Source organism: Coturnix japonica, chromosome 9 (assembly GCF_054131305.1).
Source record: "Coturnix japonica strain WE chromosome 9, WE-NBRP24, whole genome shotgun sequence".
Classification (NCBI taxonomy): Eukaryota; Metazoa; Chordata; class Aves; order Galliformes; family Phasianidae; genus Coturnix; species Coturnix japonica.
Window position 1 is genome coordinate 8,435,031 of NC_140671.1, and position 14,814 is coordinate 8,449,844.

The following is a 14,814-nucleotide window of genomic DNA, read 5'->3' on the forward strand; positions in this document are numbered from 1 at the left end:
TACAGCCAAGTCTGATCTTCACTTTCTTGTGGCAGGTGGAGTGCAAAAAAGCCCAGCCCAAGGAGGTGATGTCCCCAACAGGCTCAGCACGAGGGCGGTCCCGAGTCATGCCTTACGGGATGGATGCCTTCATGCTCGGGATCGGCATGCTGGGTAAGCTTCAGGATGGATCTCGTCCCCAGCTCCCGGTCGTGCCCGGCAGCAGCTTAGAGGTTTTATTCTGAGAGCACTTCCTGGCGTGCTGAGCCGGGCAGGGCGGCCAAGAGCAGCTCTCCCTGGTGCGGGGCTGGGGACGCTGGGGGCACCGGGGCCGTTTGTGATCACAAGTTGCCCTCTGGTGGCATCTGGAGAAACTGCAAACCTGTCTCTGCTGTCCTGCTTTAGGGAGGAGCCGTCCGCAGGGAGCCGTGCGCTGGGAAACGGGCCCTCTGTAGCTCAGTTTGTACTCCTGCAATGTGATAGTGTAATTCTCTAATGGCCAGTGTGGAATAGGACATCATTTCGTAGGTTATTCCACATTCGGTTCAGTGGTGCCCAGATATCTCTCTCCTGCACTTCAGTAGGCTTTCTGATGAATTAGTTTAGGTAGCCACTGAACAAAACTCCCAAAAGGGCATATTTTCTCCCCAGTGTCTTCTCTGGACTTACTGAAGGAAAACAAATCTCCAGCCCATGGTTTGCATTTTCCAAGCCATCCGAATTTTCAAGGAGCAAGACTCAAGCTGAGTCACTGTAAAGTCCCCACACTTGTTTCTTGGTAGATCTCAAATCAAACATTCATCTCTGAGTCGATGTCCCGTGTTCCCATAGGCCTGTAGGGGTGATGGCTTCCTGGGAATGGGAGGCATTGTGCCTGGCACCAGGAAGAAGTACTCTGCCTGCCTTTGCCCAACGCCCTCTAAGTGACTCAGAGCTATTCAGCCTTTCAAATGCCGCCACTTCCCCGATCTCCTGTTCCTAAATGCATTTGATGCATCAGAAAGCCTTAGTCTGCAGAGCTGTGAGCTTCTGAGAAGGAAACCTCCATGTCCTTACATGTTTGCAGTGACAGAAAAAATCCAATGGGCCTGTTACAGCTCAGATTCACGTACATCCTGTTCTCTGCCTCAGCAGTTTCTTGGGTTTTCTGCCATTAGTCCTGATAGCTCTTTCTAATACAGTCTTGCTGCTTGTGAGCAGCCAGGCACAGAGCTCCCTGCAAGCTAGCAGTAACAGCACTTTTCTGCTCCCCCAGGTTATCCAGGCTTCCAAGCTGCCACCTACGCGAGTCGAAGTTACACTGGCATTGCACCTGGTTACACTTACCAGTTCCCTGGTGAGTGGTGCTCCCGGCTCGGTTTTTTTGTCTGCCTGCAGGTGATGGGGCTCTCTGGCATGATCCGTAACCTGGGCTGTGCCCCTTTTACCCTTTTCCCTGTTTGGTCTTTGTTTAAATTGGAGACGGATGTGGAAGGGGGAGGGGTAAAGCCCTGGAATAGGTGGGAGCAGCCTGTCCTTCATTAGGATTATCCTCACACCCCAGCAACAGGAAAAGCCCTAGGCTGCTCCGATGCCCTTCATGTTAGCCTCCTCTGTAGGACTGCTGCTGTTACGCAGAAGGGCCCCTGCAGCTCTGCCTGTCTGCTGCCTTTATGTGTGTCTGTCTCTCTTTAACGGAGTTGCCACTGCTCTGAAAATAACACAGGAGTTTGAAGTGTAGCTTTCCAGGGGTTTGGGAATTGCTGAGCACCCAAAATAGAGGTGTCTGCAACATTGGTTGCTTTCTGAACAGTGCCTGGGCCACTTCTAGCCCCTGGAGAACATCTGCTGTGGCGGTGGGCTGCAGGCCCCGTGTGTACTGGGCTGTGTCAAGCTCCTGGCCCCGCCATGTGCTCAGAGCATGGACCCTGCAATCAATGGCTGGAACCTGCTGTGCCACAGCTGCTCCAGGCTGAATGGGGCCTCTTCTCCCTCCCCCTCCTCTGTGGTCCTGGGGATTGAGGCAGAGAGCACTCAGAGAAAAGACCATCTCGCTATTTTCTAGAGAAGTGGCAACTCTGAGCATCCCTTCCTGACCTCAACTCTCAATTTAATGATTTATATATGAAGTCTTGGTGTTGGGGGCTGGGAATGGGAAGCTGTGTCTGTCTGTGGTGAGCCCTGTGGCTGAAAGTTGCTGTTGCCTCCTAGCCATCTGGAAGCTCTGTGAGTCCAGTTTATGGGTCTCGGTCATTGTGGCTTGGAGTGTCTCGTTATAAAAACCATTCCCAGCTGAGTCTGGCACACACTGAGCACCTACTGCCATTGCAGCTGAGAGGTCGGATCTGATGAGTCGTGGAGCAGTGCTCCAGGGCAGGCCTGAGGCTGCTGAGCTGGGCCACAGTTAAAGCTTGCACTTGCTCTGCCTTGGCAGATTTGTTCTAAGGATAAATAGATCCTTAAAGCATCTGGGGCAGGAGTCCAGCACCTTTCAGCACCAGTTATAAATTAGTTCAGAACTGCACTGCCTGGCTGCAGTTTGGCTGCAGGCTGCTCCTCCAGCAGCCCTGGCTGCTGTCTGTCTGCAGGGTCTCCCTTGGGGCGTTTGACAAGTTCCTAAGCTGTCTTGCATTTCATTTTTAGAGTTCCGTGTAGAGCGGACCCCTCTCCCGAGTGCCCCCGTCCTCCCTGAGCTCACAGGTCAGTCCCACTCGTTTCCTAAACTCACAAGCTGGGAAAAGGGGGCGTTGGGCTGTTCCAGTGGTGTTGCTGCTCTGCAGCCTGGCACAGTTATACTGGAAATGTTTCTTATTTCTTCTTCCATCTGTACAAGTTCTGTTGAAAGCTGGGGCTGGAAAGGTGGAGAGGGAATCAGAGCTCAGGGCATTGCCTCTGGGAAGGGCAGTGCAGGTCATACCAAGTAAAGGCGTGTAATTCCTATGTGGCATTTCCTGCTGCTCGCCTCATTTTGTCTCCTTGCCCTGGGCTGGATGTAAACCAGAGCTGGAAAAGTCCGGAGGGCAGGGTGGCTTCTCAAAGGTCTACAGATGACCTTAACCTGATCTGCTGCAAAGACAAGTACTGCACTGCTGGGAGGGAGAAGGTGTGGGGCACTCCTCCTCACTCTGTGCATCCTGCACAGGGAAATGGGTGAAGTGCCACAGTGCCCATAGGGTTCTGTGGATGGAAATGGAAACAAGAGGGCTATTCTCCAGGGACTAATCCTGACTCAGTGTCCTCACAGAGTAAATACCCTCTGGATCCTCAGCCCCTGGACTGTGTACAGTGTTTTCTCTCTGGGTGATGCTCCTTCTGTTGACCCTCCCTCCCATGGCCGTGTTTTCCCCAGCCTTGTTGTGTCCATGGTGTTTGTTGTGGAAGACCAGCTTTGTGTAGCACCCTATTCCCCCTGTGCTGTCTCATTTCCATAGTGTTCCTCCTCTCCAGTGCTTCCTCGCCCCCACCTGTTTCAGGGTGTGAATCTCTCTGCAATGAGGGTGTGGAAAAGCTTCTTGAGAAGCCCTCCTGGATTTATGGATACAAACAGGATTGAAATCATTTTCTGTGACACAAAACCATGTCAGTCCTCAGGGAGTTTGCTGAGGTTGGCAGCCACCAACGAACAAATTGTCCTGAGGGAGGTAGGAGGAGATTAAATCCTAGCTCTCCTAATGAAACGCTTCCCTGATAACATGTATGCAAATGCGTAAGCACCTGACCTCTAACTCTAAGCCTTTGGTTGCCAAACGAAGGAGATTTAGGTCCAGTGTGTGTTTACATGCGTGATTTTTCCAGCAAACCCCATAACATTTGCAGGGTAGCACTGATGATTTTCCTTCCAGACAGGGCTGTGCCTCTCCTTGTGGAGGTGATTGCCTGGGGGCTGCTGTCATTGGCAGCCAGGGTGTAGCAGGGCTCTGTTCAACAACAAGTTATTAATGCTGCTCTCCTGGCTGAGTGCCATGGCAGCTTACAGTTCTGAGTGCCTTACTGAAGTACCAGCTGGGAATTGTGGCATTCTTCCCTTGCCATTACGCTTACCTACTGCTAAGCAGCCACTGTGCAGCCTTTTGGCTGGGTCGAGAGCTGCAGTTCCCATGTATAGGCTGGAGCTGGTCCCACAGAGTGCAGGGCCCCTTCCATTCCTACAAAGGCCCTGCAAGCTTGAGGGCCCTTGTGCCTGGGAGTGAGTACTTGTGCTTGATGTCTATGGGCTTGGCAAGTGGGACTGAGCTGAGGGGATGGCACAAGCAGGGATGATTGCTGCAGTGTGCAGGGAGATAGCATGCAGGTGCTTTGTCATCACTGCACAGACCTGTTTTTCTGTAGACAGACGACAAAAGCTAGAAAGTGTTTTCCTGGAAAAAGAATCAGAATCTGTGAGAAGACCTGGCCTCCATTCTCATTAAAACCACATTAATTCAGTCTCGTATTAGGACCTTGAAGCAGTGGTGGGGCAGAAGGGCAGCTGCCAGCAGCCTTCCCTCCCCAGAGCAGCATCTCCGGGGTCTGGGATGAGCAGCAAACCCAGATAGAAGCCCCATGTGACGTTTGTTTGAAACAGACCGGTGCCTGCTGCTATATATTCCCTTATAAGCTAGTCTGGATTTCGGCCTTAACAAGATCGATTTGTTCTGACCTGTTTTTATGGCACTCTAAACAGAATCACAGTGAATTTCACATTGGAGCATGAAATGCTGACCCAGTCATTTTAAGGGCAAAGAGAAACACGCTGCCTAGATGCCTCCTGCCCCGAGGGCTGGTTGCCTCTGGCAGTAGAGTTGAGAATTAGAACTGCTACATATAAATTAAGACTTACTGTTTTAATTAAGCCGTTTCTAGATCCTGCTCCCTAGGTGTGTGCTTCCTCTGTTCTACGATGAGCAGCAAGGGGTCGAGCAGTTCAGGAGGAAAGCCGAGTGGAGAGAATGGTGCATCTTGACTGGAAAAATAGGTAGAAAGAGGCTATTAAAATATGAGTATGAAAGGAAAGAGAGAAGGGGGTTGTGCCTCAGGACACTGAGCTGCCAGCTACTGTCCCTGTGCTACTGCATTTCTCCACATTTGCAGCCTAAGTTTTAATCTGTAGCTTCAGATTTAACTGCACCTTGCAAGCGAAGGAGCGATGGATGCATCTGGAACTGCTCCCTGGTTCAGCTCATCACATCACGCCCTCGGCTGCTCCAGAGGGTGGGGTTGGCAGAGCACGGCTTGTGTCCCCCTCCAGCACATTCACTGTGCAACCAACAGACACGGGGGGTGGGAGCTCCCCTGTTCTCACCCATGGATGTGCTGTGTGACGCACCTGGATGGTGTATCTTTGCAGCCCTGGTATTTCGCAGCAGGAAACAAAGGCTGCTGTTGAGGAATGCACCATGTAACCGCAACGGCCCTGAGATGCCTGTTCCTTCCTTTCCAGCAATCCCCCTCACTGCGTATGGACCAATGGCAGCGGCGGCAGCTGCGGCAGCTGTGGTGCGAGGGACAGGTAACTGCCACTTCCCTCCCTGGCACAGTTTTGTGCCATGGAGGTTTGTGATGGGCTGTGGGAGGGGGGTGGGACGGGGTTGCACTTTTGGGATTTTCACTGTGTAGTTTTGCTGCCTCCTGTAGGTTCCACCCCCAGTCGCACCGGTGGATTTCTGGGCACCACCAGCCCCGGGCCGATGGCAGAGCTTTATGGAGCTGCCAACCAGGACTCAGGGGTCAGCAGTTACATCAGCGCTGCCAGTCCAGCCCCGAGCACTGGCTTTGGCCACAGCCTAGGGGTGAGTGTGCCTTGCTGGGCTCTTCACAGGGGGAGGGTCTGCATCTCCATATGGTGATGGAGGCGAGCAGCGTCGGGCAGCTTGCTTTCTGGTTAAGAGCTGCCACCTGCTGATCCCCAGGCTGCACACTGCTGGTACAGGATGCAGCAGTTCATCTGGAGCCTGCCTCCCTGCTCCCCACTGGCTCCATTCAGCCTGGTCAAGGTCCTGATCTCCAAACCTTTCCCTGTTCTGGCCTAAGAGCTCATCTTGGCCCTGACGCTTCAGGTTGCTGGGGCTCTCCGTACCTACCACCTCCAACTGGAGCCAGCTTTCCTTTCTAGCATCTGAGCCACGACTGGATTTGTTTTGGTAGTAATTTTCCTGGCTTTTCTTTAGTCTGTTTACCGGTGAGTTTTATCTCCTTCCTTGCAGGGTCCCTTGATTGCAACAGCTTTTACCAATGGGTATCACTGAAGCTGGGGACCAAGGAGGCAGGAGGTAAGAGAACTTCAAACAGGAGCAGGTAGTGGGAGAAGTGACATTCTGAGCTGGCCCCTGTGTTTGGGCTCCCAGCAAGAGCTGTGGAAGCTGCTGGGAGACTCACTGCCTCAATCCAGCCTGTGCAGAGTCCTGTGGCCAGCTGAGGACTCTGTTCCACACCAGAGGCTTGGCAGATTGCTTCCTGCCTCCTGCTCTCCAGGTGCAGAGTGTTGTGAAGAGGTCGCTTAGTGTCTGGGTGCAGAGGGGAAGGAAATGAGGGTACTGACAGAAGGGGGGAAAGGTCTTCAGGACTAGCCAGAATCGTGGCCTGGAGGTGATCCTGGGGCATGCTTGACTCGACTGTGTGGCTGGGAGAGCCTCCTCTGCATGGCAGCTTGTTCTCATGGCTGCCTCACCACTGCCTGCTGAGCAGGCATTATCTCCTGTCTAGGAGAAGGGGGGGGTGGGGGCAAATCTGAGTCTTTAATTAGTTTGTTTCTGGTGCTCAGCTGGGCTCAAGAGAGGTGATCTCTGCTTTGCAAATATGGCTGAAGTTTGTTGGCTTAAACAAACAAACAAACAAAAGCTTCATAAAAAGAGGGCAAAAACTTGAAGGGGAGGCCCCACAGCAGCCTGAGCTGAGCTGAGTGCTGGAGAAATGGCAGGGCTCTGCTTTGTAGACAAGAGTGGAACTAAGAGTGCTGCAGGTTGGGGCAGGCCAGCTGCACAGCGCACGGAACCTTGTTTCCTGGGCCTGAACTTTGCCATTTAGCATGGAAACATCTCTTCTATGCCCTGTGCCATGCCAGCGGGGTGCAGACCCAGTCAGTGCTGGGTCAAGTGTGTCACATAACGCTGGAAGAGAGCCCCAAAGGAAAAGCTGTTGGGTGTTCTAGATCCTGCCCTTCGGTCCCCCGCTGTGTCTCGCAGATTCCCCAGTGACCCAACCGAGGACAGCGGCTGGAGGGTCTGGTGAGCCTCGGGGGATGAGCCACGGTTCCCTTCTTCTTGAATCAAACTGCACACCTGCCGGCTGGCTGCCAGGCTCCTGCCGCCCTGCCCTGATCTCTCCCTTTGACCAGACCACACTGGACTGAACCCAAGGAGATCATCTCGCTTTCTTACTAACCGCCGACGGTTTACGCTTCCCTCCCCCTCCCCCCTCCCCCAGCCCATTGGTCCTTCTTTTATTTATTTTATTAGCTGTTAGTTTTTATTTTTTTTATTTTATTTTTTTATCTTTTTTTTGGGGGGGGGGGGGTTCCCCCTTCTTTTTTGTTGTTTGCTCTTTCCCGAGCTAGTAGACCTATTCTCCGGATTGGCTTTGTGATTGTGTTAGGTAGTTTTTATTGAGGAGTACTTTTATTTGGCTTTGAAACCCTTCTGAATATTTTCAACTCTGTTGTTGTTGTCGTCAGTGTTTTTGAAGCACGGTGTGGAATGAGAATGCAGTTCTGAAGGAAAGAAAGAGACGCAGAGAGAGCAAAGGCTGAGAGGAACCGATGTATCTCTATTTTTTTTAAAGAAACTGTTTTTAATTGTTTCTGTTTTGTAAATGTGAGGCTTTGAAAAGTGTGAAACTCCAAGGATCTGAAAACGTTGGACATCGCTATGGAACAAAACAAATGTATATTTTGCTAAGTGAGAAAGGCTATCTTACAGCTGAAAGAATTGTTGTTTTTCCTAGGTTTAGTTTTACGTGGGATTTTCCTTTTCCTCCTGTATAATATGTAAATATCGCGAGCTGAACCTGGCTGCCACGTGCAGCCTGGCTCCGAGGAGCAGCTCCAGGTCCTGGACTTGGTGCCGCAGTGTGAGCAATACTCTCCAGCAGAATCCTGACAGGACTCCGTTCTTTTTTTGTACACCTTTTACTGTAAGATTTTAAGACCTCTGATGAGATGAAAGGGGGGGAGGGTGGGGGTGGGAGTGGGGTGAAGCGGACCGGCCATCGGCTGCGTTGCTGAGCGGGTTAAAGCTGCTTCCAATCGCTCGATGTACAGACTCCGTCACTGGGCTCCATAGTGCCAGTGTCTGGTTTGGCTTTAGGTAAAGGGCTTCACCGCCACCGTTTGTCTTGGTTTCTTTGAAAGGAATCCACTCTCCAAACGCTATCACCTGCGTCAAGATTGCCTGGGAAAGGGGATCCTCCTCCGGAGGCCAGGGGATTGGAAGGGGAGTCAGCCAGGGTGGGGGGAAGTGGGGATGGTGGTTCCGTAAGGGCAGGGTGCTGGGCTGGGGGAGTTGTTAATGGGGAGAAAAGCATTAGGGTGGTGATTTGGGGGCGGGTTAAGGGCTTCTCAGGGATTATATGACATATAGAATCACAGCTTCCCATTTGCTTTACTCTGTGTTCTGAAGACTGTGGGAATTGGTCCGTCGTGCTGTGCGGAGATGATCTGGTCCCTTCTCCAGAACCTGCAGGGCCTTCCCTTGGCACCATCCAGGCCTCTGCTGAGGAGCACCGTGCCAGGGGAAGCCTCCAGCGGGGAGCACACGGGGCAGGTTTGGGTCTGGATTTCAGTGAACCAAAGACCTCGTTAAGGGGGGTGATTGAGCCTTTCATTAAGATGCAGCCAAACTCTTTTCCCAGGGAAATAACAGCTTCATCTTAAGTTTTAAAAATCATTCCCTCTCTTCCCCCAAACTGAGCCCTTGTAAGGGAGAGGGGCATTAGAAACAGGACCGAGAGGGGCCGTCGTGCCCACGGGGCTCTTCCCTTCCATCCCTCCCCCTGCGTGCCAGAGCTTTTCCTGACCTGGGTGATACGTTTGGAGAGTTCTGTTTAGGTAAGAGGGTACTTAACAGATCAGTACTGAAAACACAAAGCAATAATTTTTGTTACTGAGACAAGAATCTGTATGTCTGTTTTTTTAAATATTTCCTAATGAAAAAAAGAAGAGCTGCATTTTATTGGGTTTATTTTTATTCTGTATACTTCCAATTTGGGTCTGCGGACAGCGCTTGCCTCCCTCTTGGTGTTCGCGCTGAGCTGCTTCTGTGCCCCCTCCAGACATCCCAGGCCAGCTGTGCTGCCGCTGGGCTGTGAGTCGCTCGCTGGCCAGTGCCGCCACTGCCTGGAGGCCGGGGCTCCGCTTTCAGGGTGGGCATTTTTTAAAAGAAATAAAGCTGTGTTTTTAAGGCAGTAAGTTATTACACTCCAGGGTTTGTTCTCTCCACACCTGTAACCCTTTTTTTCCAGATTTCAGTTTTAAATTCCTAATAAATTATTTGAAAACTGGCCTCTGTCGTTACTTGGTTGGGGGGGATTTTGGTGGGGGTGAGCTGGGGCCTGGCAGGAGCAGAGAGCTGCTGGTGGGGGGAAGCCTCAGGGCTTTGGCTGAACTTTGATGGAGAGCCTCCCCCCTGTGGGAGTTTTCTTATACAATGCTGCTGTTTCTCACATGCCGGCTTTCTCACACTGCGTGATCCCTGTGTTTAAATCCCAGATATGATGGTGTTCTTCAGCTGTGACTTAGCAAGGCCAGTTTACTGGAAATTCTCTTGGCAACATCCATGAAAAGTCAGACACTGAGAAATGGGGAAGAAGGAAGCGCAGAGTGCTGGGGTTCATCGGTAAATTAGCAGAGAAATGGAACATTTAACGAGGAAAAGCGTGGCCTAAGTAGCAACGCAGAAAGAGAACGCTTAGATATGGAAGGGAAAGTCAGCAGCTTGGTCTGTATCAAAAGATAAAGATGGCACTTTCCCAAGTAAACTGAAGCACCGGCTCCTTTACATCAACCTGAAATGTTTGCTCAGCGTGATCAATGTTGGGACATAGAAATAAATGCAGGCTCTTGCTCTCAAGGGAATATCTCAAGTGTGTAATGATGCCAAACCCACAGTCCTGACAGTGTTAGGGCCTCTGAGGTCTGACCATGGGCAAAGTTTTTTGGACCGGCTCCTGGCTGATTCCAGAGGCTTTTTCTTCCCTTTTTGTTCTTTCTTTTAAATCTAACATCAAGGTTCCCAACTCAGCTCACACCTTGGCACAGAGAATTGCAGTGCCTGACTGGGTGCTGCTCTAGTGATGGAGAAGCTGCTGTCGGAGCTACTGAGGGGTGCAGTGTGCATGGAATCTTCTGAGGACGGCTCATTTCCAGCACAGTTCCTCTGAGCTCAACTACAAACAGTACAAGGTCTTGCTTAAGCCAAGCCGTGGTGGCTTTGCCAGGAGGATGGGTACCATGCCACCTGCTTGTACCTGAAATGCAATTATCTTTAGTTATTTCCGTTGATATGTTTGTTCTTTAGTTATCTCTGTTATCGTTCACCTGGTGATGGCTGTGAGATGGTTTCAGCAGTTATTTCCCAGGTTGCTTCTGGTTCTTGCCCAGGAGATCCTCTGGAAGAGACCTTTAAAGGCTGTCAGGTCCTATTTCTGTGCAATGAATGGGGACACCCACAGCTCCATCGTTGTGCAGAGCCCCCTTTGTGACCTTGGGAGATAAAAGAATTTTGCACTAAAACTTAAATGCAAGTATTTGCCCTGCTGGCTTCCAGAACTTGAACTCCACTGGCCTTCAGAAGTTCATTCCGCAACCTGCTGCCCGCAGCCTCTGATAGCGGAAATCTGTTTGATAACATGAACATGGTGTGTGGACCTGGCTTCCCTTTCAAGGTGAGCTCGCAGTATAAAGAGCCGTGTTTCCTCTGGCAGCAATCTCGCTGTCAGATCCCACCAGAATGAAGACTCTTGGCGTGCTTTTCTTGCTGTCGGGTGTGTAGGCAGCGCGTGCCCCTCTCAGCACCCCCTGCCCGCTGCCTCCCCTCCTGATGCTGACCTTTGTGCTTCTCCTCAGCCGTGGCTGCCATCGCCGCTATCACACCTCGTGCGTTATGGGAGTTCCGCAGCATGATCAAATGCACCATCCCAGAGAGCCACCCTTTCCTTAGATTTGATGACTACGGCTGCTACTGCGGCTTGGGTGGCAGTGGGACACCTGTGGACGAGCTGGACAGGTTTGTATGACTCTGCTGCTATCTGTCTCTTTCCTCGCTTCTGCTTTTGTGGTTCTGCATCCTGGCTCCTCCCCAGCCCTGTCTGCAGGCATTCACTGAGCTGTCTGCCTGCTCCCACAGCTGGCTTCAAGGGAAGACGGTGGTGTGGTACCACACCATTGTGCCTTATTGCCGGGCTGAAGTACAACCCAGCAGCTGCTCTCTGTACCGGCTGTGCCACGTGCACTCCAGCACTTCTTCTGCAGCAGTGCTGTGCCTGCAGTCCCAGTGGCAGCTCTGAGCCCACCGGGCAGAGCTCCAGCATCGACACACTCAGAGCTGGGCCGCAAAGTGCCAAGAAGTGGTTTAACAGCCATCGGTCCCAAATGACAGCCAAAGGGCTGTGGCAGCTGTTTGCTCCTTGGACACCAGGCACTGATGGGGGATGCAGGGCAAATGCTGCCTTTTGCTGTGCTGAGATCTGCTACAGTCAGCACACACACACATGGAGCATGGGCTGGTAATTGAGGAGTTGGACTTGATGGTCGCTGTGCTTGGGATGCTCTGTGATGTGTGACCCTTCAGGGTCCTTTAAGCCACTTCAGCTGTCACTGAACATTCGGAGGGTTTGGTGGTGTCTGTGTTCATTGCCTTGTCCAAGTCACACGCTGACACGTCCCACAGGTCAGCTGAGTTTGCCATCCCAAATATCCCGACCTTTCCTTCCCTGTTCCCAGGTGCTGCCAAGCCCACGATGAATGTTACTCCGCGGCAGAGAACAAGACCGTGTGCTCCTCCTTCCTGGACACCCCCTACACGGAGATATACAAGTACTCCTGCAAGAACGAGGAGATCACATGCAGCAGTACGTCCTGCCCCCAGTCCCCGCTGTGCTCTGTATCACTGTGCTGCCTTCCCAGTGTGGAAGCAATGGGGCTGCGTTGTCCTGTGTGTGGGAGGGATGTGGGTGGGAGGCCGTGCCACGTGCAGTGCAATGACCGCACACCGTCCCTCCAGGTGCCAACAATGAGTGCGAGATGTTCGTGTGTAACTGCGACCGCACAGCCGCTATGTGCTTCGCCAAGGCGCCCTACGACCCCGCTCACCACCGCCTGGACAAGAAGAAATACTGCAGCACTTAAAGTGTAGCACGGCTGCCAACAATAAACGCCCCGCACCACGCGTGTCCCGCACTGTGCTGCGCCGTGGGGCTGGGACCAGGGGTGGGTGTGTGGGAGTGACGGGCTGCCTTGTTCGGCTGCCGAGGGGCCTCGTCCGGGCTGTGGGGCTGAGGTGGTGTTGCCTTGGCCGGGAGGGTTGGTGCGGCCTGCTGAGGGCCGGTTCACCGTGCCCTGCCCTGCAGCCATGTATGGAGGGCTGCACCAGGTGTCCGTGGGCCTACGAGGGTGTTCGGGTGGTCGTGGGGGGCCAGAAAGGGAACCACATCCCTCTTAAAAACGAATAGAATGTACCTTGAGCGTGTCACACCTGCAGCTCCTCCCTGTTGGGCCGTGCCCAGTGGCCATGTTGGTTTCCTGTTCCCTCAGCTCTGTGTCGCTGTGGGTTTTTGGAAGCACCAAACTCTGGGCTTCCCACAGGAATGTGGAGCATCCCGGATGTGTTTCCATCACTGCTGGGGTGGCTCCTTTGTTGGGATGGGAGTTCAAGGTGAGCCCCCCGTCCTCACTGACAGGAGGAAAACGAATGCAGAGAGGCTGAGTGACTTCTAGGTTGGTGAGAGGGCTGAGAATCCATGATGGTTTCATCCTTCCAAACCCAGTGCCCTTCTTTGTGTTGGATCCCCTGTGTGCCATCGTGTTGCTTCCATCTGGCTAACCCAGAAAATGAAAGGTGTGAAAAGCATGTGCCATACCCTTAGAATGGTAAGGGTGATGTTTATGAGGAAGCCAACGTTCCTGGAGCGTCTTTTGCTGCCACAGCATTCCATATACGGAAAACAAGTCCAGTGCAGGTTATAGCAAACTCTTCCCACTTCATCCAAAGTATTTCTTTGACTCTTAGGCAGATCTGGAAGTTGTGTTTGCTGAAGTCAGTGTCAGCGCTGCTGCTGTGCATCCCTGCTCCTGTGGGATACATCACTTACCGCAGTTCCTCATCCCCCCCCAATAATCTTTTGATAAGGGAACAGCAGAATGTCCCAGAAGTGCTTGTATGTTGGGTGGATTATTATCATGCAGCGATCACTTGACTCATGTTTTTGTCTCCTGTTTGTGTCCGTTGTTCTCAGCATCCATTTCTTCCTCCACTGGCTTATTCTACATCTTTGAGAACCCCTCTTTGTTTTCTGGCTCAAAGCTTTGCTTCCTGTGGTATTTCTTGTGATAAGACTCACTGATTTATTGAGGAGGCAAGTGATGGGTGCTACTGTGTGACAATCAGTGTCACTTTGTGGACATTTGAAAGCACTTTCCTTCAGTGCTGTTTATCTCCAGAAGAGGGTGCTGAGGAGTATTTACTGGCGGAAGATCTGGTCTGTGACTAAACAGCTTCAGCTTGGTATGGGAAAATCAGGGAATGATACCATCGTGTCCTGTGAAAAACGGGATGCAGGTGGGCACCTCCCTGCTCCCTCTTATCTGCTGGTGAGTCCCAGAAGGTGAGAACAAAGGAGTTTCTGCTGAGATCCCAGAGCCAGAAGCTGCCACTCCAAGGAGAGCTGACTCAGCCACTCTGGATCTGAGCTGTCACTCCAAAGAGAGGTGACTTGACCACTTTGGACTTATTTATATGTTTGTACTGCCATTGGAAGTTGTCGCTGGTCACCGTCAATAGAACAACACCTGATAACCCACCACTAATGAACATCAGTGACTGAACTATCAACCACGCTGGACCCGCGGTGATGACTATCTCCCTCTTACTTCCTATAAAGACTCCTTGATTCTATTTCCTATCTTTTCTATCTCCCTTCTTCCCTTCTCCATCTCCCTAAACAACTAGTATTTGTAATAAACTGGTTGGACCAACATTTGAACTGTTTCATAATCTCACATCAGGCATACATATATCAAAAAACCTTCTCTCCCTCCAGTAAATTGGAGCGAGACAACATCTTGTGCTCTGAATATTTCGTCTTGAATTTATACATTTCTCCCTTTTCTTTTTCTTAGCAAACTATTAACATGCTATGTAATAATGGCACTAGTCATGTTAATAATATAATCATGCCTTATACATGGCATCCTGGCTGCCTGAGTTGGAGCTTTCTCCTTCATTTTGTGCGATGCTTTGTAACAGCGTTGTATGCATTTAGGTTATTGTGACTCAATCAAGGCTTTGATTGACAACATGCTGAACATCAGAAAAGAGAGAAGGCAAGTGCAGCATAATGTCAATAAATGCTGTTAAACCCACTAAGAATGAATGTGTTTGGCCCATGGCCCAAATTCCTGCAACCTGGAAAAGAATCCCAGAGGGTTCCATTCTGTGTGTGCCTGTAGCTGATGAGAGAGAATCTTCAACTTTTATATACTTGGATATATTTATGAATGATCGCTAAGATTCATGCAACAAATGCTTTTAAAATCCTCCCAGCTGTGCCTTTGGGTTAATAATGGGAAATCAATGGCCATGCAATTTCGTTAAGTTGCATATTGGGCAGGATCAGCATCAGTGGGCGAATCATCCAGAGCATAACCAGTGGCACTGCTTTCTTAGCCAG

The 14,814-nt window shown here is 51.4% G+C and overlaps 2 protein-coding genes across 13 annotated transcripts in view; both read left to right on the forward strand.

The window, feature by feature from the left end:
• MSI1 (musashi RNA binding protein 1) overlaps positions 1 to 9,429 on the forward strand; it is a 27,654-nt gene extending 18,225 nt beyond the window's left edge. For 4 of the 11 annotated variants that reach the window (XM_032447808.2, XM_032447812.2, XM_085556175.1 and 1 more), the window contains 7 exons: positions 36 to 153; positions 1,235 to 1,315; positions 2,602 to 2,658; positions 5,285 to 5,446; positions 5,554 to 5,726; positions 6,141 to 6,206; positions 7,119 to 9,429. In XM_032447808.2, coding sequence (XP_032303699.2) covers positions 36 to 153; positions 1,235 to 1,315; positions 2,602 to 2,658; positions 5,285 to 5,446; positions 5,554 to 5,726; positions 6,141 to 6,182 — 633 coding nt within the window. In that variant the 3' untranslated portion in view covers positions 6,183 to 6,206; positions 7,119 to 9,429. The remainder of the gene's footprint in view (positions 1 to 35; positions 154 to 1,234; positions 1,316 to 2,601; positions 2,659 to 5,284; positions 5,447 to 5,553; positions 5,727 to 6,140; positions 6,207 to 7,118) is intronic. The other 7 variants (XM_015878304.3, XM_085556177.1, XM_085556178.1 and 4 more) reach the window with 5 other exon arrangements.
• An 88-nt stretch (positions 9,430 to 9,517) lies between these two features.
• Positions 9,518 to 12,314, forward strand: LOC107321420 (phospholipase A2, minor isoenzyme-like). 2 transcript variants are annotated; one of them, XM_032447815.2, is made up of 4 exons: positions 9,518 to 10,812; positions 10,994 to 11,153; positions 11,870 to 11,997; positions 12,150 to 12,314. In XM_032447815.2, the coding sequence occupies exons 2-4, from the start codon at positions 11,047 to 11,049 to the stop codon at positions 12,272 to 12,274; spliced, it is 360 nt and encodes a 119-aa protein (XP_032303706.1). In that variant the 5' UTR covers positions 9,518 to 10,812; positions 10,994 to 11,046; the 3' UTR covers positions 12,275 to 12,314. The 2 variants fall into 2 exon arrangements, with proteins under 2 accessions (XP_032303706.1, XP_015733792.1); XM_015878306.3 differs by lacking the exon at positions 9,518 to 10,812 and adding an exon at positions 10,820 to 10,911.
• Positions 12,315 to 14,814: the final 2,500 nt, after the last annotated feature.

What these genes read in the sequence shown, in the direction of transcription:
- LOC107321420 (XM_015878306.3), top strand. Translation starts at nt 10,878, where the DNA reads ATGAAGACTCTTGGCGTGCTTTTCTTGCTGTCGG. An exon ending in CCTGTGGACGAGCTGGACAG is followed by an intron (nt 11,154 to 11,869) that starts GTTTGTATGACT and finishes CCCTGTTCCCAG; the next exon opens with GTGCTGCCAAGCCCACGATG. An exon ending in CGAGGAGATCACATGCAGCA is followed by an intron (nt 11,998 to 12,149) that starts GTACGTCCTGCC and finishes CCGTCCCTCCAG; the next exon opens with GTGCCAACAATGAGTGCGAG.